The 26,294-nt window shown below is 53.9% G+C and overlaps 1 protein-coding gene across 6 annotated transcripts; it reads right to left on the bottom strand.

The window, feature by feature from the left end:
* Nucleotides 1-264: 264 nt before the first annotated feature.
* Nucleotides 265-26,190, bottom strand: LOC129333182 (casein kinase II subunit alpha-like). 6 transcript variants are annotated; one of them, XM_054984665.1, is made up of 15 exons: nucleotides 26,011-26,189; nucleotides 23,843-24,090; nucleotides 14,373-14,467; nucleotides 12,674-12,809; nucleotides 10,659-10,770; nucleotides 8,242-8,343; nucleotides 6,870-6,920; nucleotides 5,895-5,954; nucleotides 5,054-5,137; nucleotides 3,131-3,241; nucleotides 2,464-2,595; nucleotides 2,010-2,110; nucleotides 1,619-1,767; nucleotides 862-939; nucleotides 265-716 (listed from the first exon to the last, which is right to left on the bottom strand). In XM_054984665.1, the coding sequence occupies exons 4-15, from the start codon at nucleotides 12,772-12,774 to the stop codon at nucleotides 601-603; spliced, it is 1,197 nt and encodes a 398-aa protein (XP_054840640.1). In that variant the 5' UTR covers nucleotides 12,775-12,809; nucleotides 14,373-14,467; nucleotides 23,843-24,090; nucleotides 26,011-26,189; the 3' UTR covers nucleotides 265-600. The 6 variants fall into 6 exon arrangements, with proteins under 6 accessions (XP_054840640.1, XP_054840637.1, XP_054840641.1 ...); XM_054984662.1 differs by having other exon boundaries at nucleotides 862-948; XM_054984666.1 differs by having other exon boundaries at nucleotides 862-948; nucleotides 2,464-2,565; nucleotides 26,011-26,186.
* Nucleotides 26,191-26,294: the final 104 nt, after the last annotated feature.

Consider the following 26,294-nt stretch of genomic DNA (forward strand, 5'->3'; position numbering starts at 1 on the left):
CCGCCCTGGCAACAGAGGCTGTTTTGGACAGCGCTAACCCAGCGGCATTTTTCTGGCAGGTCACCAGAGCCCCTGTTCCTTCCCCCTTTGACAAACGAGTGGGGGGTCCAGAGGAGGTAGACAACAAGCTTTCCACAGAGCAGGAGGTTACAGGAGCAGCACTCCCGGCCAGGACTGAGTCCCCCAGCCAGGATCACCCTGAGCTTCAGCTCTTGCGTACCCTCCCACTGCCCCCCGGAATGAGCCAACGGCCAGGCAGGCCTGTTAGGGACATAGAAAATAAATTTTATTCTCCATTTCAGTGTCTACACTGCAGTTGCATCACTAGCCCCAAGCCTCCTGGGAAGAATGCAGCTACCATCACGCGACACAGACACAGAGACGCCTCTGTCTGTAGCCAGAGTTCGCGCTTGCTGCTGCACGGAGAGGAGGAAGTGGCGGAGCAGCAGCTGGGCGATGCTCTTCAACATAACAGAAAAAAAATCATTCCAGAGACACCCCCCCTCCGCCCTCCCTCCTCCTGCCTTGCAGGGGCCGGCGGGAGAGGCGAGGCGGCAGCCTTGGCGGTGCTGGAAGCCAGAGGTGGCGATGGTGGCGAATTCAAGGCTGTGCTCCGGCAGTAGCAGGGACTGGCGAGCCCAGAGCGTTTGGAGAGGAGATGACGGGCGAGGCGGCCAAACTGCCGATGGGCTGAGAGGCAGCCATGGAGGCAATCCCTGGGCACGCGGGGAAGAAGGAGAGAGCCAGGATGAGCCAGGATGGTGAAGGCGAGGCAGCCCTCCCTCCACGTCAATGCAGAACCCGTGAAGCTCCAGGCCTGCCTGGGCAAGCACCAGGGCTGCTCTGGGTCTGAAAACCCACCTGCCAACATGCTGGAGGAGCTGACAGGGGTGTTAGCGGATGAAATCCCAGTGGAGCCCAACCTGGCTGGATCTTTCACTATTGGATCTGCAAGGGAGGAGAACATCAGAAAAGCCCCGCGGCCCCACACATCAGTCAACTGAAGGGCCCAGAGAGAAGCGTGGGGGGGGGCTCCCCTTCTGCCTGCCCCAGCAGCACGCAGGAGACAAAAGGCTCTCTCATTTGGGACTCAGCTAACAAGTTGGGCCGCAGCTGCACAGAGAGCCACCGCAGGCTCTACATAGGTGGCGGTGGGGGGGGGGCAGCCAAGGGCCAGTTGCAGCTGGGCCCCCAGAGGCCAGGGTGGGGGGGCTGAGGAAGTCATCTGGCCAAAGCAGAGGTGCAACCCTTTGATCAGCAGAGCAGAGAGGCTCCAGGAGAACTTGGGCCTCTGGTACGCACATGGCCCAGCAGCCAGAGCCAGCAAGGCAGCTGCCCTGCAAGGGGCTCCAGGAGACCAGCTGCTCAGTGGCTCCGCTCCACTATTCCTCTCTTCACAGAGCCCTGAGATATCAGCCGCACCCGGGCAGACCCAGAGCACTTGCTCTCAAGACCAACCTGCTGCCCAAAGTGCAAGGCAGCCGAGAGAAGCACAACTCAGACCCTGTATGCGCGCTGGGGATTCTACAGGCCCATATGAACCAGTGACTGGCAGGCTGGCTTGGTCTAGACCACAGAGGAGAACAGCAAGGGGGAAGAGTCAGAGAGGACCACGTACAGAAGTAGGGGTGCTCCATGGCCTCACGGGCTGTGAGCCGCGTCTGGTGGTCGTAGCGCAACAGCTTGTCCAGGAAGTCCAAGGCCTCCGTGCTGACCAGGTGCTGGTTCTCGCTGTGCACGAAGCGCTCCCATCGCTTGCGCGAGTGTCTGCACAAGAAAACAAAGAGGCGGGCACTGGAGGCTCGTGCTGCTCCCAGGCCCCCTCCTTTCTCCACCCCAGAAGGCGCCATGCAGAAGCTGACCACGCTGGGCTTCCAGGCAGGAGGTCCGGGAGGCCGCGACCTCCCTCCAAGGAGCAACTGGCCAAAAGGCGCAGCAGCTGCGGCCACCCAGTCCCTCACGACTGAGGTTAAGCAGCAGCAACAGGGCAGCCCGGGCGGGGCTCTCACCTGCCGAGGATGTCGTTGAAGCGGGGGTCCAGCTCGATGTTGTACTTGTCGATGTAATCGTAGAGGTCCTCTGTGCCCAGCACCTTGGCAATCCGCACCAGCTGGGGAGGGACAGAGCCAGTGAAAGTGCCCCTCTTGGGTGGGGAAAGAGGGGCAGCTGGCTGGGGAAGCAGGAGTGGGGAAGGCAGAACACTGCCCCGCGGCCCAGGCAAGGCCAAGAGCCACCCAAAGGGATGCAGGAACAGCTTCCTCCAGAAAGGGAAAGCGCAGAGGAGGACGAAGGCATTTAAGCAACGTCTGGGCAGTGGAGGGAAAGAAAACAGGCTGCGGAGGAGGAAGGCCAAGGGGTTTTCGACTCCCCTTCCAAAGCAGCCAAGAGCAACAATATCGAGGGCTGTGACCCTTGCAAGAAAAACTGCGGGGACCGGAGACGATGGCTGGCCGGCCGGCTCACCTGGTCGTAGTTGTCATGGCCGTGGAAGAAGGGCTCCTTGCGGAAGATCATACTGGCCAGCATGCAGCCCAGGCTCCACATGTCCAGGCTGTAGTCATACATCTGCAGGAGAGGGGAGAGGCACACACGCAGCTGTGCGGTACGGAAGCCGCAGGATGGGCTGGTGAAGAGCTCAAAGAGCCCAAAGCAGCAGCCTCAGCCCCACCCACCTCTCCTGTCCTCAGGCATCCGAGTCTCCCTCCACCAGCTTTGGGGTAGGAGCCTCTCCGCTTGCCTGGCCAGAAGCCCCCTACCACGCTGCTCTCTCCACCAGCTGCCAGCCCTCAGCCATCCCAGCCCCCCCCCCCAGTGGAACAGATTTTAATTTGCACGTCGCCCAGAGAAACCCTCCCGCAGCCTTTCCACAGGGCCCCCACCACCACCCCCATCCTGGAAGCGTCATTTCTGGGCAGAAAGGGTCCCTCCGTGCAGAGTCAAGCGGCACACTGGCTTAGGGCAGGACGTGTTTCAGGGTCCGGCAGCAGGTCTCCCAGGGGGTTCTGCACAGGTTTCCCCAGCCTAGGAGGCCCACTGTGGGATCGCACACTACAACTCCGCCTCCTTCACTGCCATGGAAATGCAAGCGCATCCATCCAAGGGGCCGGGCCGGAGGGGTGGCTGTAGTTACCTGGTAGTCCACAAGAAGCTCCGGCCCTTTGAAGTACCGCGAGGCCACCCGCACGTTGTACTCTTGACCAGGGTGGTAGAACTCAGCCAGGCCCCAGTCGATCAGACGCAGCTGCAGCAAGAAGGGAGGGGGGGGAGAGACAGACCACCTCTAAGCACCAAAGGAAGCCTTCTGGAAAGAATGCGATGGGGGACCACCCCCCCATCCCCACTCCAGCAGGCAGTACAGACTGGCTGATCTTAGCGCGCCCAGGGAGCTGGGAACCACTGGTCCAAGACTGGACACTCCTGAAAACACATTCAAGGGGTGTGTGGAGCTCCCTACAAAAAAAAGGGTGGGGTGGGGTGGGCTTGACAGCCTGGCTCACAAGTCAGCTACAAGTCGGCAGGCACGCTCTGAGAGCAGCTTCCTATGACAGGCCAGAAGCGTAAGCAATAATCCCAACGCAAACGGGATGCTTCCTCTGTACGTAGCACGGCTGGGGCCGAACACCGACTGCAATGGCAGCTCCCCAACGGGGGCGCTGGATGGACTTTCTCACCCTGTACCTCTCGTTCTGGGTGTCGCTAGGGTGCTTTTGTACAGCAGCTCCTTCCTGATGACACCCCTCCAAGTCCAGCCATCCAGTCTCGCCATCCCCCCACCCCAAGGCCCACAGACAGCACAAAAGCGCATTTTGCAGGACTCATCATTCCTTGCTGGAGACGTATTTGGAAGGCAAGGCCAAAGGAGACCAGGCAGAGAGAGACCCACTAAAAAAACGTTAGTTCCTCATGTATAGAACAGGGGCAGGCAAAGCAGCGCTGGGTCCCAGGAGAAAAGACGAGCACAAATAAGCATCAATACAGCCAACACCAGGGGATGCTCAGACACCAGCAAGTGAAGCTAGGGACTGCAGCGGAGACCTCCAGTTCCAGCGGGCACCGGAAGCAGCCCTTGCCCCCGAACCCGAGGCGGAGTAGGGAAGAGACCCTCCAGAGCCCCACGCCTGGGCCTGGGGGCAGCACAGCCTGTTTGCGGCTTGCCTCCTGTACAAGGTCAACCCCTTGTTCTATTAGCAGGTGTGAATCTGTCTCATCAGCAGCCTTTTCTGGTGATCTGTAAGTATCTGAGTGCAACATTTCTGGCCAACAGCTCTTTGTAACGATTCCCCAGTGAGGAACTTTCCCACCCTCAACCCTGTGCTCTGCCCTAGAAACCTCATCACAACATAGGACCCCGGAATCACATTCAGAGGGGCCGGAGGAACAGCTCTTGCCTGGAGCCTCCCAAGAGGTGGGCAGGGCTGCCTCGTGTCCTCTGAAGCACTTGGAGCAACACAGAGCAGAAATGCTACGCTGGACTACTCAGAATCAACAGGGCGGACCCTGCAAATCTGTTCTGCGAGAGGAGGCCACTTCCGGTGCTGCACGGAGCTGTCCCCGGATGCACGGGGCTTGGGCTCTTTGTATCAGAGGAAACAATTCCTCTAGAGGAAGAGATCCACCCAGTCCCTTTAGGGAGAAACCTCTCTTCCCTGCTCAGTTTTTAAAAACGGAGCAGGGAAGAGAGGTCCTTTCCTCTCTACAACCATGTGGAGACCTCGCACCCACACCCAAGGAACCCCCAAACGGCAGCCCAGTGGAGGCCAGGTCTCCTCAACTCTGCTATGGCACTCTGGCCATAGCAGATGGATGTGTGACTGCGGGCAAAGGACACGGTCTTGCTCAAGTGGCCAGGCTGCCAATCAGCACCCTGCTGGTCTGACCCCCACTCCAGCCTTGGGCACAGCAGGCGGCCTCGGGTCAGCCCCACTCCTCTCAGCCCAGCTCCCCAGCTGTATTGTGGGGATGACAACACTGAACTTGTTCCCCGCTCTGAGTGTGGCCTCCATCTCTCCAGGAGGCTGGTACAGAAGCACCCTGTTGTTATTATTATTATTACCTTCCTGTGCTCGTGGTCAATCATGACGTTGTGTGGCTTGACATCCCGATGCATGACCCCCATGCTGTGGCAGTAATCCAGCGCCTGTGGGGTTAGGAGGGCACAGACAGTCACGCAGAGGGCGGGGGGCAAGCGCAGCCTTGCCTCCAAAGTGAGGATAAGCAAAGTGAGCCGACAGGCAGGGCAATGCCCAACAGGACCACGTTCGAGCATTTCACAGGCCAGACTGAAGGCCAACGCCACTCAACGTGTCTATAGCAGCTTCGGAGTGCTCACGGCATCTTACAGAGAGGATCTTGCTGTAGGTAAAGGTAAAGGTGGTCCCCTGTGCAAGCACCGAGTCATGACTGACCCATGGGGGGACGTCGCATCACAATGTTTTCTTGGCAGATTTTTTGTTTCGAGGTGGTTTGCCATGGCCTTCCCCAGTCATCTACACTTTACCCCCAGGAAACTGGGTACTCATTTCACCAACCTCGGAAGGATGGAAGGCTGAGTTGACCTTGAGCAGGCTACCTGAACCCGGCTTCCGCCAGGATCGAACTCAGGTCGTGAGCAGAGCTTGGGCTGCAGTACTGCCGCTTACCACTCTGCGCCACGGGGCTCTTGCTGTAACCCTTACAAAAACTCTGAGGGGCAGGCCAGGATTCCCATCACAGTGTGGCAAGGGGAGGAAAGCCATGCTGCTGTCAGAGCTGAACTGTAAAGACTGCCCCCCTAAGACCTCCTGGGACAAAGATGCCTCCACTGGAAAGAACCTCCCCTCCTCTTGCTTCCCGCTGCACAGGGCTAGCCAATGCTCAGGGCAAGCCAGGACCACCCCCCTTCCCCCAGTCCATACCTTCAGGATTTCATACATGTAGAATCGAATGTCGAAGTCCGACAGCGTCTGATACAATTGCTGGGGAGAGAAGGGTTGTAGAACGGAGGTTAATAACGAGACTAACCAAGGGCACTGCTCAACTGGTTCTTATTGGGTGGGTGCTGCTCTGGGTTATGGAAAGCAGCCACGGAGAGCACCTCTCTGTACTGGCAAATAACCACAACCAAAGCATGCCTCTGGAGCTTCATGAAGGACTCCAAGGGCAGGTTATGTGCATGGCTGGTCTGTCCCCCCCCCCCAGGTAAAAGCTAGACCACTCCCTCCCCGCCACCTCGAATCTTCCCAAGAATCCCGCTTCTTTGCTAGAACCGTAGAGGAGGCAGCAGCCATGGAGCCTGTCTGGACACAGTCCTGACGCCCCCTTTGCACGCGCCTCCCGCTCCAGAGCCACCTCCTCAACAGGAAAAGGAACCAGGAAGACCATCAACCGCAGAGGCAAACCTGCCATCACGCTGCTTCCCAGGCACAATGGCCAGGAAGGATATACTTGGATCACACACACACACACAGGCGGGACAGGCCTGCCTGGTGTGACATTCCTATTTCACAGCTCCAGGCCTGAGCAACGCCAGTACAAGACCTGAACCTTGATAGGAGAATAAAATGGACAGAAGGGAAGGCAGGAGGGCAGCAGGGCTAGTGGTTGATCTGCTTTCTGGGGCTCTCTTTCATAGTAGAGTGGGACATGGAGGGGCACCGGCAGTCGAGGGGCCGGCTGAATGCAAGGCACCACTTTGGGGTACTTGAGGTCCTTCTGTTCAAACAATGAGCCAGCAGTGACTGGAGACAGAGAGGCTTCCCAGCCATTCTGAACCAAAAAAGCAAAGCTTGGCATCTCAGCTGGGCACTGGATCATTTTATGTCTTTCCCCTTTTGAAGCGGGAGGAGAACAGGAGAGGAAAGGATGCAGATTCTGAACTGGAGCCCACTCACCTTAAAATCTGTGTTATTGACATGCTCAAAGACCAGGGCGGGTGTCCGTGACTGCGGCAGCACATGTTCCAAGGCAGGGAGAGAGAAGGAAACAATGTTTTAGCCTCACTCTGGGCAACAGTGTAGATAGACCCAGGGAAAGGTGATTGGTCAACCCCCTCCCCGCATGTCAAACAAACGGGAGACAGTGGTCCACTGGTCGACTGGTCAATTTCTGGCAGGCCACCTGGTGCCTGCGGGCTACTGGGATTCTGGCACAGCTTGCTGAGATGTGCAAATCCAGGTCTGACTCTCCAAGATACTAACGGGGAGCACAGACTAGGGATCACGTCACAGGTGCCTGAAGAGATCTTGCTTTGTTAATTTAAAACATAATTAGCTGATTCTTGGAAAGGGAAAAAGAGATCACGGAGGAGTGACAGCTGTCTACCCTGGGCTAAGCAGGCAGGTCGAGGACAATTCCTCAGCTCCTTCTGGAGAATGAAACGCCTGAAGCTACGATCCAAGCAAGGGACACGGCAGGGACACGGCACAGCATGTGGGCAGGCTCTTCACAGCTACCACTCAAATGATGTGAACAGGAGAGCTGTATTGATGGCTGATGCAGGGAACTAGAGCAGGGCCTCCAGAACCCCTCTCAGAAGAGCCACCACAGCCAAGGCCCTGAGACGTTAGGGCACAGCAGCCTACTGATCATGCCTTCCTCTGGGCACACAGTGGGCGGCGTCACTGGGGGAGGTGAGGGGGGGACAGTTCTGACTTTACTGCATTGTGAAGGGGGTTGGACTAGATGGTCCTTGGGCTCCCTTCCAACTCTATGCTCCTATGATTAACTCTTGCCCTTACTCTTGTACAAAAGGAGGCACCACCCAGGCATTTTCCAGCAGCCCCCATTCCTGGCAACAGCCTCCCAGAAAAAGGCACAGGGGGACACCCGAAGGGCACAAGCAGAGGAGGGAGCCCAGGTGAGGCGGCTCACAGGCTCTAGGGGGCAGCCACACCCCAACCCCAGCCAGACAGGGTAGGGAGGGGGATTTCCTTCCTGGCCAAAAGTGCAGCCATTCTTGGGGGAATCCTTGGCTTTACAGCTCGTGCTCCTGGGGGGTCCCTGTGCCCAGGCTGAGGATAAGGGGGGTGGCGGCTCTTTGGGAAAGCCAAACAGAGAAGCAGGAGAGCTTCAGAGGGCCAGCTGTTCATCAGCCTGGTTTGTCTGGCTCAGGGACTGAGCATGGTGCCAATTTTTACTGTCAGTTGCTTTAGGTCTTTAAAGTGGAAGAAATGGGAAGGGAGGGGGACCAATAGAGGCTTACAACGGAACCTTCAGTGCTCTCCCTGCCCCCAAGGACCAGTTTTCAACCAGACCTTTCCTTACCACTGGATCCTTGACTATGTCCAGAAGGCTGATAATATTGGGGCCCCCTCGGAGATTTTCCAGGATCTTGATTTCACGCTTGATCTTCTTCTTTTTGACTGGCTGAGAAAGAGAACCCAACAGTCATCCCAGGCAGCTGGAGCTGCAGGAGCCCTCCGGGGCAAGGCACCTTGTGGGTTTTCCCTGCAAGGAGCTGCCAGCAGATCTGCCAGCTGCACTTGAGACTACGTGGAGATGGGAAAGGCCTGTGGGGCTCCTTCTCACTCAGTCCCTGGCATTTCTGGCCAAGAGGATTTCGGGGAGCAGAACTTGGAAAGCCCCTCTCGCCTGCGACTCTGGCTGGGTGGGTGGGTCAAGCATCTGGCTGGAGGTGGCAGCTTCACCCAAGAAGGAGCAGCTTGAGATCAGGGCCCCTCCCTTGCCCCTGCCTGCCTGCCTGGAACCCCCCCCCCCCCCCAGAAAGAAGGATGAAGTACTAAAGCACAGCCAAGGAACACAGGTAGAAAACCACAACACTTTCATTTCTCCTCAATGACTCCTAAAAGGAATCCACACACATTTTCAGTGCGTTCATTTTCACTTGTTAAAAAATAGTTACACCCTTCCTCCATTTTCTAAAAGATCAATCAGCTGCAACCAGCAACCATCATGCTAAAATTCCACTTAATTCCAGAAATATAAAGACACTTCTTAAACCTACTGCTCCTCCACCTCTTCCAAAAGCCTCAACAAAATTAATTTCGTTTGCCGACAAAGGAGATATGGGGTGGGGGGCAGCCCCCTAGCCTCTTCACACATACAATGGGTGGGATATGCACCAGTTCTACAACAAAAGGTGTGCACAGGGTGGCAGGGGGGCACAGACCCCTGGTTTCATCACACCACCACGCTCTATCCCTCAAGCACCTTGCAAGGGGGGGGGGGAGAGAAGTGTCTAGGACAAAGGAGAATGGAAGGTCCCGCTTCCCTCCCCAGTATACTGCCTTTGAGATTAAAAATTAGACCCTCCCCAAAGCCAAGAGGCAGTGTCCCTAACAAGGCAATGCAGTAGGCGGCACCTGTTGTCTGGCCCTAGAGAAGGCCCACAATGGTTTCCCTAGCAGGGAGCTGCACCTCAGGCAGTCTGTTAATTGCTCTGGCCCTCAGCAGCCACCAAGGGAGAAGGCATTTGGGGATGGGGTGCGCTGCCAAGGTCTTGCCAGGTCACAAAGAGGGCCTTAAAAGAGCATCAGTCGCAGGCTCCCCGGGGAGACTTTAGCAAGGCAGGACCTGTCCAAGGGAATGTGAGGAGCCCACATTACAGGGCTGTTGTGAGGAGGGAGGATATCAGGACTGCAGAAAACTTGCTGCCAAGTCATCACTTGTTTAGATGACAGCCTGTGCAATTTTATGGTGAGGACTGAATGATGAAGGCAGCAGTGACGGGCCTCAAGGACATGAGTCACAAAAGCGCCAAGAGGCACAGCCTGACGACAGAGTTTCAGGCAGAGATCCACCGTGGGCCATGCACAGCAATGATGGCAGCTTCCCTCAGCCAACACACACCCTGCAGGGCAGACACGAGGCCTGGACTTCCTCCTTGACCCTGCTCTGCCCTGTGGGGCCATTTGAGCAGCCGGTCCCCAAGCCACAGGGCTGGAAGAAGCCTCAGGCTCCTGGCTCTTGTCTTCGTTAATGTAGCCAACCCTTCCTCTTCCTCCTCCACTCTGGTCCTTGGGTTTGCACACTGACTCTCCCACTCTGCCACCAAAGGCATTCACCTCCGACGGCTCTGGTCCATGGAATCCCCCCCCATACTTATGCTGGCTTCTTGCCCACTCCCGAACAAGCTCCTTGCCCCTCAGCCTCCCTTTGCTCCTGGGTAACGGGAATGAACAAGCATTCTTCCCTGCTGCTGTCTCACTTGTGCGCTCCATTCTGCAAAGGGCACAGCCCCCTCCATCTACAGCACACAAGCACTCAAAGTGCTTTACAAACATCACTTAAGCATTCACTACAACAGCCCTGTAAGGCAGGCCAGCATTATCACCCTCATACTGTGGGCAACAGGTAAGAGTGAGTGGCTTGCCCAAAGTCACTTAGTGAGTTCAAGTCTCAGGTGGGATTTGAACCAAAAACTTCTGAGTCCACAGCCATCAGTTTGGATGGTTTCAGGAGCAACACACCACAGTGCCCACTGATACACTTCCTGGATCTCCATTAAATGTTTTTAGAAACTGGCCAGGTCCAATTGGGGCCTGTGCCCAGCAGGGCTTCTGGTTGGCCACTGGAGTTCTGATCTGCTGTGCAGGTCTTTGAAAATGCTGTTTTGGCCGTCGCTGCCACCAGAACGCAATGCCCTTCGCTGTATGGCTGAGGGGGGGGGGGGTGGAAAGGGCAGGAAGGGACCGCTCTCTTTCTCCACTGTGCTCACTCACCTTGAGGATTTTCACCACCACTTTCTCGTTGTTGGTGATATTAATGGCTTCGAAGACCTCGCTGTATTTCCCACGTCCAAGTTTCCGCACAAGCTGGTAATCATCTTGGTTGCTGGGGAGAGGAGTGAAGAGGAGGGGAGAGAAGAAAATGAGGCTACTGGAGGCTTCCTGGTGTCAACAATCCCCCCCCTTCACATTTCCTGGGAGACCAAGCCTCAGGCTGGCTGCCCCCCTTCGCTAGTGTCTGTCCTGTGACTTATGCACCCCTGGCCCACCAGCAGCCAGCCAGTCTCACCCTCAACTGTCAAAAACTCAACCCGGTAACTTGAGGCTTTAGTTGTAATCAGCAAGAAATAGTGAAATCGCAAGAAATCAGAAGCAGTAATTGCCCCTCAATTACTTAGATGGAAAAAGGAGGGGGGCTTGAGGAGCCGGGAGGATGCGCCCACCTTCAGGATTCCTGCTGCTTCGTCCCCTCTCCCCCACTGGGCCCCCCAAGGCTCACCCCCAACTGCAAGACATTTCCATGGACCACCCAGGCAAAGGCACGGGGCCAGGAAGCAACTGCTGTTCTGAGCCCTTGGCCTCAGCTGTTGGGGCTCTGCTGGTTTGAATCCTGGGGGCCTCACCCGCTGGACACAAGAGCCCTACCCTTTGCACCGAAGCCTCTGCTGCCAATACTCCAAGCTCTCACTGCAGCACCGTCGGGGGGAGGGGGAGGGGAGCCTTGTTCTCTATGCTGGAAGGTATGAGCTGCCTTGGGTAGTCTGAGGTTGTGGTTTACTGGGCAGCCTGCAATCCCTCGTTGTGTGCTTGATGGTCAAAGGAAGAGCCCTCGCTCAGGATTACTGAAGGATCAGGAGACCACTGAGCTGTGCCAAGGATTCCCAGGTCTGTGCTCCTGATTGCTAATTCAGACCGAGGCCCAACTATTGCTTCACCCCGGGCAAGAGTCCCAGCAACCAGCACACTCTAGCAGGTTCACCAGAAACGGGCCAGTGGTCCCCCCAGCAGCCCTGGGCCTACAATCTGCCCTCCCTTCCACGCGTAGTTGTCTGCCTGCCCTAAGGGAAAATTCTGCCTCCATTCTAACAACAACAACAACATTAGACTTATATACTGCCCTTCAGGATGACTTAACACCCACTCAGAGTGTCTTACAAAGTATGTTCTTATTATCCCCACAACAAAACACCCTTGTGAGGTGGGTGGGGCTGAGAGAGCTCCTAGAAGCTGTGACTGACCCAAGGTCACCCAGCTGGCTTCAAGCAGAGGAGTGGGGAACCAAACCCTGTTCTCCAGATTAGAGTCCCGCGCTCTTCTTAACCACACCAAACTGCTGCTATTTATACTGTGAGGTGTTACAGCTTAGTACAGCTGTCCAAAACTTCCTAGGCAACAAAAATGTTTTAGACCTGGCTTGGAAGTAATTCTGGTGATTCCAAAACAGTTCTGTCCCATCCACACTGCCCTTGCCCCCAAACCCCTCAGTGGCAGCAGGGCCGAGAGGCAGGCATTCCCTTCCATCACCAAAGCTCAGGACGTGAGCCACGTTCCTGCTTCTGAACTCTGCTGGATGCTGGAGAGAGGACCATGCTCAGATGGGCCACCTTTGGCCCAAGCACCCTCCTAGCCTGAGGTCTGTGGCCTGCAGCCCTTGCAACAGTCCAAATGTTTTGCTTTGATGCGGCTGGTGGTTAAGTGGGTCCCTGAGAAAGACTGGGGGTACCCATGGTCTGCTAGGAGAGAGTCCTCCGCAGTGCTCAGCTGACATTTCAGACAACAGGTGCATGAACAGCAGTGCTGGTGGAGAGAGCAGTCCTCTGGTCTCCGTGCTGCCCTCATGTGGACTGACTGGGAGGGGCAGGGGCCGGCACTGCGACTCCTGGCACAGTAAGGCTCATGGAGAAGCTGGAACTTCCCTTAGCAACTGGTTATCCCTCTCCCAGGAGCCCACCTCACATGCTGAAGAGCACCAACTCCCCATCCCACGGCAGAGCCCCCAAGGATCGTACCCCCACTCCACAACATGCGACTCATAGTCCCAATACTCGCGGGGTCTCTGGGTGTTCACATCCGCGTAGACCCTTGCTCGACTTGGCACTGGGCTCGACATGCTGTCCCCGTGGGGTGGTCAGCACCTTGATGGCTCTAGAAATACAAGCCCACAGAAAAGAGAGAGGGGGAGAGAGAGGGATCAGATGATGGACACGACTTGAGCACAAAAACAGAGGTTGGCAAGAGGGGAAGAAACTCTGTCTCAGGCATGAACTAAGCAATCTTACCCCAAACCTGGTATTCAGAACAACAACAACAACAACCAAGACACCATATAGGATTTTCTTTCTCCTGTCTATTTGGCACCTATAGTTGAGCCAAGAAGGAGAGGTGAGTCTGGGAAGAGGCACCTGGACTCATGGAAGGCCTCCCCCTCGCCCCCATCTGAGCCTCTGAGCCCAAACCCTCAAGGCTAGAAGGCATTTACGCCACCAGCGCAATGCTGCATCCCGAAGACCCCGGGGAGCTGGAGCCTGTTTCAGTGTGGGGGCTTTGTAAAGGCCCGGGAATCATGGGAACAAAAAGAAGAGAGGCAGCCTCCTGCCATCGCAAGAGCACGTCTCATGGGGTTCCCCATGCGTCTGAGCTGAGGCATAGCACCCCAGAGGAGGAGAGAAGACTTCCTACTATTAACCCACGGCTGAGCAATTGCTGAAAAGGGTATGAGCACGCTTGACCCCTGCGCCTCTCTAGCTGGAAGTGCGCCACTTGTTCCTTTCCCTCCCAGGCCTCCACCCCAGGCTCGTCTCACCCTCAGCACATCACCTTTGGGTCTGGCAGCCGCTCCCCGTCAGGCTGGGGGAAGTCAGCCTGTGCTAGAGCTGTGAGCTTACTGGCGAGGAGGCCTGGCAACACCTGCCGAGTGTGTTGGGGCCTGCCGATGCAACCACCTCTTTGCTCCTCTTTGCAGCGCAAACACTCTCTCCCCGTTGCACCAAACCCCTGCCCTGCCTGCTCTGGAGGCCAGTTAAGGCAAACAACAGGCGCCAGCTCTCCAGCTTTTCCAGAGCTCTGCAGCAATTAAGAGCAGGCCCCGAAGAGCCCTTCCTGAACCAGCCGGCTGCGGACTGTGCCAGGAAAGACCTTCTTCCTAAGAGGCTGCCCTGACAAGCGGAGTCAGAGCCAAGGGCTGCAGGCTGGAAAGTCACCTTGGCCCCAGGCAGCAGGAGCAGAACGGGGACCACACCCCATAACCCTCTCCTTTGGACGCCTGCCCAGTGCCTCAGGGCCACATTTTCTACCCCAGCATGGCCAATAAAGAGACCAGCTAATGCGCACACACATCTTTGCAGAAGGGGAAGAGCAGAGCTGCCTCATCTGAGCAGGGAGAGAGCCAAAATGCAACTACGCAGGCACGCTCCTCTGCAGGGCAAGTTGGGGCACCTGACCAGTCTGCCTCCAAGGCTGGATAGCGCATGGCAGCCTTAAACACCAACGACCTGGCTGCTGGTGTGGTGGCATTCGCTGCCTCAAAAGGAAACAGGTGGGAATTCTGCAGCCCAAACCAGGCAATGCTTTATGGAGTCACAGGCCAGCCTGGTGCCACAGGAAAAGGTCACCCAGAGCACACGCAGCAGGGGCCCATACAGAAAGCAACAGGGAGGCAGGCGGAAGCAGACGGGGGGGGGGGCTTGTGCCTTTCCCAGCATTTCTCACCTTTTGTGCTCCCCCCCCCACCTCCACTGGGAGGAGGAGAGCAGCAACACGCCCCAATGCAGAGCCAGAAGAGGGCTTCCGGCAGGCAGCCCCTCCTGTTGAAAACATTTAAAACATTTTTATGCCACCTTCACAACTAGCTTAGGGTCCTCAATGTAGCAAACAATCAAAAACATTAAAACCACATTTACACAAATAACACCACAATTAATGAAACACATCGACGAGGAGAAGAGTAGTGAGGGAATGCCAAAAGAAACGGGGAACTCTTCACCGGCTGATGGAAAACGGCAGACGAATCAACTCTGGGGACAGAATTCCATAATTTTGGTGCCACAGCCAAAAAGACCCTCTCTCAGGTTGCACGCATGAAGGCAGGGGCACCCAATGATGACCAGAGCAATCTGGCAAGCTCATATGGAAGTAAGCAGTCCTGAAGGTGTTTATCTATTTATATTATTTATAGTCCGCCTTTCTCTCTGAGACTCAAGGGGGACTACACAGTGCAAGTCAATATAGCTGACAGTGGGACATTCAAGAAACAATACAACAGGGTATACAAATGCAAGTTTGCAGAGATTTGAAAACAAGTAGAGATCTGACATAGCGCTGAAAGAAGCATAAGCAATTCTAAACCTGACATATTAAACAAGGCAGAAACTTCTCAAGAGGCTCATACTTACAGCAACACTCACTACACAGTAGTATAGTCTATAGTTCCCATCCCTTTACCAGTGCTTCTCTTTGAAACTACTTCCTTAAAGGACAGACCTAAGGCCCTCTTGAATAATTCAGTTTTGCACTGCATACGGAAAGCCAGGAGAGTGGGAGCTTCCCTGACCTCTTCAGGCAGGCCATCCCATAACGTGGGGGCCACTACTGAGAACACGTAAGGGCAGTTGTTGATTTTGCCTATGTGCAAGGAGGCACCAACAGAAGGCTCTATTCAGATAAGCAAAGCTGCCTTGGTGGACAGGCAGAGAGGCAGTCCCATAGATATGAAGGACCAAAACCACAAAAGGCTTTGTACGTGACAGCCAAAACCACCAACTGAGCAAGGTAACGAATGGGTAGCCAATGGGATTCCTGCAAAATACAAGTAACAGGCTTACTCCCAGTAGCTCCTGATAACGACCAAGCTGCAGCATTCTGCATCAACTGAAGTTTAGCCATAAAGGGATTTAAAAGTCAGCCTCTGGACCCTGAATAGGGTCCAAAAGCAAACTGGGAGCCAGCGTAGGTGGAACAAGACTGGAACAATCTGGCCCTTCCGGTCAGCATTCCAGCTGCAGCATCTGTTACCAGCGGTAGCTTCTGTGCTGATCCCCACTTTAACCCCCAGCCGCTCAGCAGCAGAGCTGCTGGCAGACAGAACTAAGTAGAACTAAGCAGAACGGACCACTGAACTGTCTCTATACAGGGCAGCTGTACGTGTTCCTCTACGTGCTGCCAGCCTCAGCGGGATGGGCTTCCATTCGGAAAACAGCAGGTGCTGGGGGTGGGGCTCAGCCACACACACACTCTCCGGCAGCCACGAGCCCAGTGAACCTCAGTCAGCAGCAGGTTGAAAGGATCGGTTGAGAATCCAAGTGATGCCCTAGCATCCTCCACAAGGGGTCGTTCTGGGTCACCTGGTGGGTGATCCCAGCCCTTCTTCCACCTGCAGTCACTGCCTGGGTAGCTCATCTAGTCAGGGCCTGGCTAAAGAGCCCAGGAGGAAACTATACGCACCGCCTCCCAAGGTCAGAGCTGCCAGCACATGAACCAATGTTAGACCGGAAATGTAGCAGGGATTACTCAGTGCGGAGGCCTCTGGGGCATACCATGCTCTCTGCCAGCAGACACCCCAGGCTCTCTAAGCGCCTGTTCAGCATGGGCAGAAAGCCTCCTTCCACCAGCAACCGAGCCCCCCTACTCGCTAAAAGTTGCTGACAGGCAGTTTAGAGGAAAAAACAGAGATCAGTGCCATCACCTAGCCAAGAAGCAGGTCCCCGTGCCGAGGATCGGCTGGCTGGGGGGGGGGGGGCATGACAGGAGGACCTGCAGAGCCCCCGTTCTTAAGATGCAACAAGTGAGGTCAGAAATGGAATGGCCAATCACGACAGCCGATGATGACCCTGAGCCAGCAGAATCCACAAAGGGGATGCTAGAGGTGTGCGCAGGAAGGGCCCTTCACTCCACCAGCGCCACCAGGGAGGACTCTTCCCAAAGAAGTTTGCAGTCAACCCGGGATTCACCAAGGAGCTGCTGGCTCTTGCTCTCTCTACAGGTGGGGGGAATATCAGGCACCTAGCCCAACTGAGGCACTTCAAGAAGCAAAACAAAAATGTGGCACGGATTCTATGGGATGACAGCACAAAAGGGCCGATGATGTGGAGCAGGAGCTGGCCATGGGCTCCTTCCAAATTTAGGATACTGGTGCCCAAGAGCTCCCTTCACCTTGAAGGCAGAGGCCAGCAAACTAACAGTACCCAGTCTGAGACAGCGTGGTGCAATGGTTAGAGGGCTGGACTAGACTCTGGGAGGTCCAGGCGTGAAAGCCCAGTCGGCCAGGGAAACCTGCTGGGTGACGCTGGGCCAGTCACATCCTCTAAACACGACGGGGGGGGGGGGGGGGAGGAAACAACGTGAACCACCTCGGTTACCATGGGGAAGAAAAGTAGGGTATAAATGAAGTCAGTGAATGAGTGAAGATGGGGCATATTTCACACACCCACAGGGACAGTAAAAAATTGGCAAAATGAACACAATGAAAATGAAGACTTCATCCAACCTGTTCTGTCACCTCTGCACACAGACATCTCCTGCTAGCTGGACTGCAGAACTTCTTCGAAACTGGCCTCTTCCATTACAAAGACGGCCTCACAAGGAGAGTGCTGCCAGCCACCAAGACCGCCCTTCCATGGGAGTGTGCCACTGCGCAAGGAAAGCATGTGCGCAGACCAAAGATTCAAAATGCAAGCGGTCTATCAAGCAGCATGTGCGCACAAAACAATTCTAGAAAGCTCCTATCCCCTTGCCAAGCAGGAGGACATCACAGCCCCCAGCCCAGCCCCCCTCGGACCACACTTCTCTGCTTTTGAGCAGGGAACAGCCTGAGGGCAGCTGACACCTAGCAGGAAGGCACAGACTCAGGCCTTTCTTCAAAAGCTCTATGCCAAGGATGTGTCCGTCAAGCAGACACAAAGATTCTCCTTGGAAGACTGGGGAGAGGGCATCTTCCACTGGTGCCTCCTTTTCGCCTCCGAATGTGCGCATGGCTCTTTCTGACTGCAAGCCTGGACCTCCTGGACCCTGGAGCCACAGGCACTGCCCGCAGCCTTCAAGCGAAGAACATCCCTGACGATGCTCTGAGGAACGGACGGAGACTGCAGCAGGCACCTGCAGCCCAAATTGCCCCCCTCAGGACACCTGCAGCTGGGAGTAAGCAATGGGGCCAGGCAGACGAGCTTAGACTCTGGGCGAGGAGGAAGCAGAGGAATCTTTGGTTCCCAGGAAGCCTGCTGAGAGGCAGCTCTGGAAAACTATCCCCCCCCCCCCGCCCCGCAGCTAGTTCCTGTTCGCTGTATGGAACAGGAACAGCCAACTCACAGCGGCAGGCAGGCAGGCAGGCAGGCAGCTGGGAACTGCCAGCCTGCCCCTCCCAGGCCCTCATTAGGATGCAAGAAGCAGAAGGAGGCGGGGGAGGATTTCTCCAAAGGCTGAGAAGCTGTAAGCTCCTCTCTCAAAAACCTCAGCCTGATGAAAAGTGCTAGGCGGGACTAAACGCCGGGCTGCTCACAAGAGTGCTTCGGAATGGAAGATGAGTATTTATTCTCTGCACCCAGAAAACCGCCACATCAGAGACACTGACTCTAGCACAGCTTGCTCCCAGACACACTCCATTTCTACGTGCATGGAGGGAGTGTCCCATTTCCTCCAAAATCCAGGCACAAATTTACCACCTTAGTTAGAACAGGCAGAGCACTGGCGGAGGAACCGAGTTGTGATCTCCCAAGACGAACTTATATTGTAAAAGAATGATTTATCCATGCCTCATTAAAGTTCTAAACTGCCCATTCCCTGAGACTTCTCTCTCATATTCCAGTTAAGCTCTGAAAGTTCAAGTAAGGCCTAAAAGCAAAGTTTTCTCTTTAAAGAATCTGCTTCTAAGTACAGTTTATTTTGTGTGAGTTCTTCTTGTTTAGCTCCTTCCATCAAGGTACACAGAAGCTTCCTTCAGAGTTTAATCTTTATGCTTTACTGAAATAAACTAATCTTTTTAATAAAGCAAGATATTAAAATATAAAAGCTTATTAAAATGAAACCAATAATTGATGAACTTATACATGCAATAAAAATAAATCTCTTAACATTTCTCAATTAAGCAAAGAAATTATTTAAAATCAGATCATCTCAGTCTACTATGAAATGCACTGCATCCTCAAACACACAGACACGTATATCTCTCCCCTAAACCATCTTCCCGAGATTTCCTTCATTAAAATCCTAACTTCTTTTCTGGGTGACATCTTTTATAATAATTGACACGTGCGATCTATAAAGACATCACTAAGATCTTTCACATGTGACAGTAATAGAAAAATATGATTGATCTGATAGCTGATTCTTCAGATTTTCAATCATGTGACATTCCACCAAGGCCAAGTGCGATGTTATGGTGCAGGCACATGATAAACTCTATTAAATTATTAATGGTTGTCAAAAAGTTAAAATAAGAGATTATTCGTGGTCCATTCTAACAATTAAAGAATCATTAAGCTACCACTGTCATAATCATAAAACTACCTTAAATTGGTTGACAAAACATAAAATGAACAGCTGTGTATTATACAAAGGTAACAAAATACACTGAAGTCATGCAAAGTTCACTAGAGTCCATGTGTATAACTACAGTATATTGTGACTGAATCCATATTCCTGCTACAATGCAAGCCCCTCCCCCATTGCAACTGGAAGGCCTACTCTGCAGGGTGGCTGTAGGGATTACAAGGCAATACACTGACAGCTGACACAGTGCAGTGGTCAGATGGCCAGGATGGGATCTGGGACTTTTTAATCCCGCCCCCCCCCAGGCCATGGAAGCTTGCCGGGTGACCTTGGGCCCATCACAATCTGTCAACCCAACCCACCTCACAGGGTTGTTGCTCTGAGGAAATATTGGAAAAGAGGAGGACACTGTGACAAGCTGCTTTGGGTCAACCATGAGGTAGAAAACTAAGATATAAATAAAAATGAAATAAAACCAGGAAGAATAATATAACACAGAAAGTGCTATTGACCAAGCCAGCGCCCACCAGCTCCTTTGCACTGCAAAGTCCTGAGATACACAAGGGCAGAGCAAATACAGCAGTGTCCATAATGGGGGAATCAGAGGGCTGGAAATGCATTTTTCAAGAGCCTCTATTAAAATTTGGGTTTCAGCTCATCTTCCCCACGAAAGGGGGGTGGGATTATCTAAATCATCAAGTGCCAGCATAAAATTTTAAGAATTTAGGAGAACCAGGAGCTTGAGATTTATTCCACTCCTAAGCAATGCTAGAAGTGAAACATCTAGATGTGTGCCAGGCACCCTCACGCCAAAGAGTGTACGCTTGATTTAAATCATAGCTATTCATATTAAACATGTATGTTTCTATGTACTTTGTTAACCTCTGTGTCAATTCATCAACTGATCAGGATGAAAACACAACATTGTTTGTCTGAGATCCGGAGGAGTTAGCCGTTAGTCTGTAGTCGCAAAGGAGTTCGAGGAGAGATATTTCTGTGTGTGAAACTGGAGATCTGATTTTTACTGCATGCATTTTTTTCAACAATCACACGATTAACGAAGGCAAGATCTGGGTCCAACAGCACCTTAAAGACCAACTGGATTTCCAAGGACCCAGACTGCAGACCAACATGGCTACCCACCTGAAATTATCTTCATGGAAGGATTAATTAGCTTAGGTATATATTTTCTAAGTTCTTGCCTAATTAAAAGAGTTAAGTTTTATTTCTCTGCATAGTTGCTAAATCTCAGAGGAGACCCACCCTCCTTTGCATTCATGCATTAGTGTGGGACTGCGGATTCTTGTGAGAATCGTGCAAAAAAAAAAATAGAGAACTGCATGAGATGTATGTTTGGGGAAAGAAGGTGGGGGGATAAGAAGCTTCACTTTTTCCAGTCTCATGATTTCCTTTCCAGTAGCTCAGGATTCTTGACCACGCTGTGCTCAAAAGACATCTGACAGGTCGGTCCAAAGAGCCTGATGGTCATAAGCAAAGCAGGTGCCCAAGAGGGCCCAGACATAGCAGACAGAAAGGTGAAAAGGCCCAAAGAACACCTGTCAGCCTGCCTCGGGAGGCGGGAGAGATTCCTCCCTCTCTGTGATCATGAGCTGCCCGCTGCACACCAAGAGAAAACCTTCTCCACGACACTTCCCACAGGAGTGGAGTCCTTCAGCTCTTTCGCAAATGGCCTGATCCACCCGACACATCTGAGCACAATGATGGCTTTGACTGATGATGAAACCCCTCCTGGAAGCAGCTCCATACAGAGAGACCAAGTAAGTTGTTTGCCCTCCCTGCACAAGACTAGAACTCAGGGTTGATGACCGGCGTTAGACTGAGGGCAGTGAAAAGGAAGGAGCATTTATGGAATTCACTGCCAGGGGGTATGGTAACAGCAACCGGCTTGGCTGACTTAAAAAGGGTTGGGGAAATGATGGAAGGTAGGGATATCCACCACTACTGGACATGATAGCTATGTGTAACCTCCATGTTCAGAGGCAGCACACTTCTGCATGCCAGCCACTGTAGGTAAATAGCCTGAGACGGCTGTTGCATTCATGCTCTACTTGGGGGCTTCCAGAAAACAGAATGCTCAACTGCTTTAACCAAGCAGAACTTCTCTCCTGCCCTTAAAGGACTGTCACCTGCTTCAGCAGCAATAGATGAAGCTTCTCGATAAAATGTCTTTTCAGGTTCAGACACCCGCTTATTTCTAAGGCAAAGAATGTGGTGCCCTTTGGATGGATTACGGCAGAAAGCTCCTTGTGCAGCTAGTTTCACATGGTTCCAGGAATGTGCTGAGGATCTAGCTATCTGCATGCTAAAGGTTCCCTCTAGCATCCACCCCTTGGGACTCCACACTCCCCAGACCCGATAGGGAACTCAGAAAACATGGCATGGAAACTGAGCCATGGTAGTATCTCTGGCTGCCCTCTCTTGACTTGGCAAATGAGTACAACACTGATCTAGCTGAGATTGCCAGCACCGAGGTTTCCTTTCACTTGGAAGCATCAGCCCCAGGTAACTCACAGGTCAAAGGTACCTGCTCAAAGCACAGATCTCCCGCCACCTGCAGCGGACACAGACGGCCATGCCTGGAGGCCAAATACAAGCAGCTTAATTTTTTTTACCAATGAAAATTGATCTCCCCCCCCCCACACACAGGCACACTTGAATAAGTGTCAGACCTTCACTGCCAAGCAAACTGCTATGAGACACAGCAAGGTGCACAGAACAGAATGTGAATCAATCCTAAGGACGCAAACAGATTTAAGAGACAGTAAGAAAAGCAGACCTTGCAAGAGTCTTTCACTGCACTATAAGGTCATAGAGAACCCTCAAAAAGCCAATTTATTGCCTGGCCACTGAACAAAAACTAAGAATATCTAACCCAGCCGTGAAAGAGGAAGCACTTCTCTTCTCTTCACTCATTCAACAAATGATTAAATTGTAGCTGTCAGTGACAATTGAGGAGTTCATCTGCAGCTACTAGCCCTAATGATTACAGGAAGGCTCCACATCCAGAGGAATTAAACGTGATAGGAGGTGACATTGGGGGAGGCCTTGGCCTCTGTGCCCTGTTCGTTGGCCCTCCGGGGCAACTGGTGGGCCACTGTGTGAAAAGAGAGGGCTGGTGCAGATGGACCAGGGGTCTGATCCAGCAAAGCAGCTCTTGGGTTCTTATCGTTCGTAAAGAACATGGCCTGAAACACGGTAGGTGAGCACACTGCAGCAGTGCAGAAGTGTTCTGGCCAGGAAGGGTTAAAACTAGCCCTCTCTGAAGGCACACAGCATTCCCCCTCCACTACTACCTCCAGTTCAGCCACCATCTATGAGGCCCCTACCACTGCCAGAGCGTAACATGTTTGCACGAGGCTCATTTCTCCGAAGTACACAACAAAGCTGCACAGCCGCCCAGCCCCCATGGTTCCTGCTTCCGTCTACTGAGACTTGGAAGAAGAAATGGCAATTAATTCTTTGAAAAGAAAAACCATTCATTTGCGCACACACACACACCCAGAGACGTAGAAGCCATGCTAAAAATGTGCATAGCCTAACAAAGCAATGCTAATTTGTAATTCCCTCTTAAGCGCCCCCCCCCCCCCGTTTTTTAGTGTACCTCCACCAAAGCAGAAGTGATCCTCTGAGATCTCTATACATATCTTGATCTCATGGAAAACTATCAGACTTTAAGTAGAAACAGTAACGTATGGATGAAAACTCTAAGAGAAGGAACGCTCTTGGGATTTTACAACAGTCAGAGAAAAAATGAACTGGATTCTTGTCAAGCTCACCTTGACTGCCCATCACTTGTCACTACAGGAGCTGAAGCACTTCCATATAGTTATGGTTCTGGTACAAAAAAAGGCCCTCGCGTACAACATTTCAGCTCCCATTTTAGAAAAAAAATGCCAATCTTCACTGTGACAGAGAAAAAGAATGAACATGGATCCAAAGCTTGGAAAAGCTTCCAGTGACTACAGGTGGGGACAGGAACTACCATACCCCACGTTTCCCAACATATTCTAATCCTGTTCTCTTCCCATGCATTCTTTTCTTATCAGCAATATTTCCTGGCCAAAGTATTTCAGGTTCTTTGTATGACTGTACAAAAACAAAACAAACAGGCTGTACAAATAAAGCACCCGCTTTTGCAGAACAGGTATATTGTCTGGATTTGTTGACATGAACTAGCGCCTCACATCTACTGCAAGGTGATATTAAACGCTACTTAAAGGCCTACCTAGACAGGATTCTCTGCATTTTCAAAAGGCAACAGGAATTTCAGGCAAGCAGTTTCCCATTTGAGACGCATGAACAAGAGTACTTGGAGTATCCCAGTGCACTCAGTGTGGCTTGCTTGATGTCTGTGTCTCTCAGTGTGCAGACGCACAGCGAAGGAGCCAACGGCAGCACCTGGCCAGATACAGGCCGTGGCACAGGGACAGCACACACACACACCTCGGTTCTTGGAAATGGCGCTCAGCATTCTGACAGTGGCAACCAGAAGCCACGGGCAAGCCCCAGGTCAAGCCGGAGATACAGCCAATCAAAGGGACGCAAGTGCAGGGACACAAGTGTGGGGCCAGCTCCGAAACCCCACCCTCAATCAGCACCCAAGCCCCCTCTTGAGCACTTCCATTGTGGAAAGGCCGGCAGGCCAGATTTCAATAGACCCAGCATCAAAAGATTACTACCTTGAGCGATGGTTAATCAGTAGCCCAAAAGCAACCTGGAGCTGTCCCACAAGATGCAGAGGAAGGCACGTACAGCATTCCAGGCAGGGAGGAGTTGGGAGGGGGCGAGAGAAAGTGGACGGGCAGAGCTGGGGGCGGGGGGGGGAAGGCTCCCACGTCGTCAGCAGGTTTCCATCCAGCAGAGAAAGAGAAAACGCGAAGGGGGGCTTCCGAGAAGACAGGAGGGCCTTCACAGCACGGCCCTGTCCCTGAAAGAACAGCAAATATCTCTGTCATACACCGACTTTTCTTTCTTCCTTTCCACCTTTATTTATTTATAACTTGATCCTGCAGGTCCCTTGCTGCGGCTTACAAAAACAAACACAACAATGGAAACAGATGGAAGGCCAGGCACCATTCACAAAGGATGCAAAACCTGCCTGCTGAAACTGTATCAATACACAAACTTGCCGCCAGTTCAAAAGCTTCCTTGAAATGTGTCCACAGCAGCAAAGCCCTCAGGCAGGTGAGCAAGCCTCAAATCCACACCCAGTCATGGGTTTTCAATCACTGGAAGCTGAAGGATAAACATGCCCCTTCCGAAAAACATCCTCTCTTTGCCTATCAAGGTTTTGCACTGTGAAATGACTTCAGACACAACAAATAAAAATTCAGCTTGGAAAAGTGAGCAGAGCAGTCTAAACCACTGATGGGCAGGAAGGGAACGACAGGTCACTGATGGACCAGGGATCCGCTTCCAGAGGCTCACCAGCACCTGCTGGTTCCAGGGATTCTTGCAAAGAGCATAGAACCCAAGAGTTGGAAAGGGCCTTACAGACCATCTAGGCCAGCCCCCTGCCCAATGCAGGAACAGCCTAAAGCATCCCCGGCAAGGATTCCTCCAGCCGCTCCTTGAAGGCAGCCAATAAAGTGGAACCCACCGCATCCCTGGGCAGCCGATTCCACTGTTGAATTGCTCTTAATGTGAAGAAGTTTTTCCTAATGGCCAGCCATATCTTCCCTCCTGCAGTTTAAAGGCATTGTTCTGAGTCCTATCCTCTGTCGCCAACAGGAACAGCTCCTTTCCCTTAGGGACAGCCTTTTAAATACTGAAAAATCTTGCATCAAATCTAGCAAGGCCCTTCTTCTACTCTCCTGCAAGAGCAAAGATTCAAGGCCTCTAGCTTTACTGGGGAGAGCTGGAGAGTGCACTGGTGGACCCCAAGGATTTTAGGGAAGGTGGAAGCCACGTTGATCTGCAGTCAAACAGCAAGATCCAGGTCCAAGAGCACCTTAAAGACCAACATGTCTTGGACCCGGATCTTGCTGCAGGGAGAAGTGACCGAAGTTAGCCCATTCCTGTTTCCAGCCCTAAAGCAAAGAGCATCTGTACAAGGCGAGGGAAAAGCCCTGTTCACAAGTCACAGCAAATGCAGAGACAATCTGTGTGCACTTGGTTGCTCTTCATACACACACTGAATAATTCTCATGTTACATACAACACATGCACAGCTAGAGGTGAAACCCCCGGCGTATCCAGGGGCCAGTTCCCAATGTCAGGCTGGCTCTTTCTTCGAGTCGGTCACTGAGGAGGTAGGGAGAGGGTAGGTATTCCCTGCACTGTGCAGGGGGTTGGATTAGATGACCTTACGGGTCCCTTCCAACCCTACGATTCTATGATGCAAACAGGGAGAAGCACCTGCAGGCAGGGTGCACGCGCCTGCCCTGTAACGTGTGAACAGGGCTACGAGGGGAGGCCACAGCAACCCCCCCCAGCAGCCCAGGGGGCCCCTCTCCCAGTCGAGCCCCCCCAGACCCCCCCCCCCCGAGAGGCCGGGCCGGACACCCCCAGGAGGAGGCGGTTCTCTGGGTCTGGACCGGCCAGGGGAGCTCAGGAGTCGCTCGAGGGAGACGCGCGGGACCAGCCACGAGCCCCCCGCCCCACTCAGCCAGCGGTGGGGGGGGGCAGCGCCCCTCCAGCAGGGGGTCGGGGGGCAAGGAGAGCCCAGACCCCCCGCCCCCCACGCCTCAGTGCCGGCCCGGCAGCTGCGCCCCCCCCCTCAGGCCTGCTTCCCCCAGCCAGCGGGGCCCGCTTCGCGGCGGGGGGACGGGCCGAGGCGGGCCCCCTGCGGCCAGGCCTGGGCCCGGCCGGCCTCCCCCCTCCGCCCCCCGCCCCGCCCTGGCCCTACCTCGCCGGGCCGCTGGGGCGGCGGCGACAGCGGCGGCGGCGGCGGCGGCGCCAGGGAGGGCCGGGCCAGGCCGGGCCGGGCCGGAGCGCGCCGGGGAGGGGGCGGAAGGGCGGGGCGGCCTCTCCGCGCTCCGCTGGGGGCGACAAGATGGCGGCGGCCGCGGCGCTGAGGGGAGGGAGCCGAGCGGAGGGGCGCCGCCCGCCGCCAGGGGCCGCCCCAGCGCCGAGCCGCTTCCGCCGCCCGGGCCCTCGGCCGCTCTAGCGCGGCGCGGCCATAGAGAGGCA

The sequence above is a fragment of the Eublepharis macularius genome, chromosome 7 (assembly GCF_028583425.1).
Source record: "Eublepharis macularius isolate TG4126 chromosome 7, MPM_Emac_v1.0, whole genome shotgun sequence".
NCBI classification, from domain to species: Eukaryota; Metazoa; Chordata; class Lepidosauria; order Squamata; family Eublepharidae; genus Eublepharis; species Eublepharis macularius.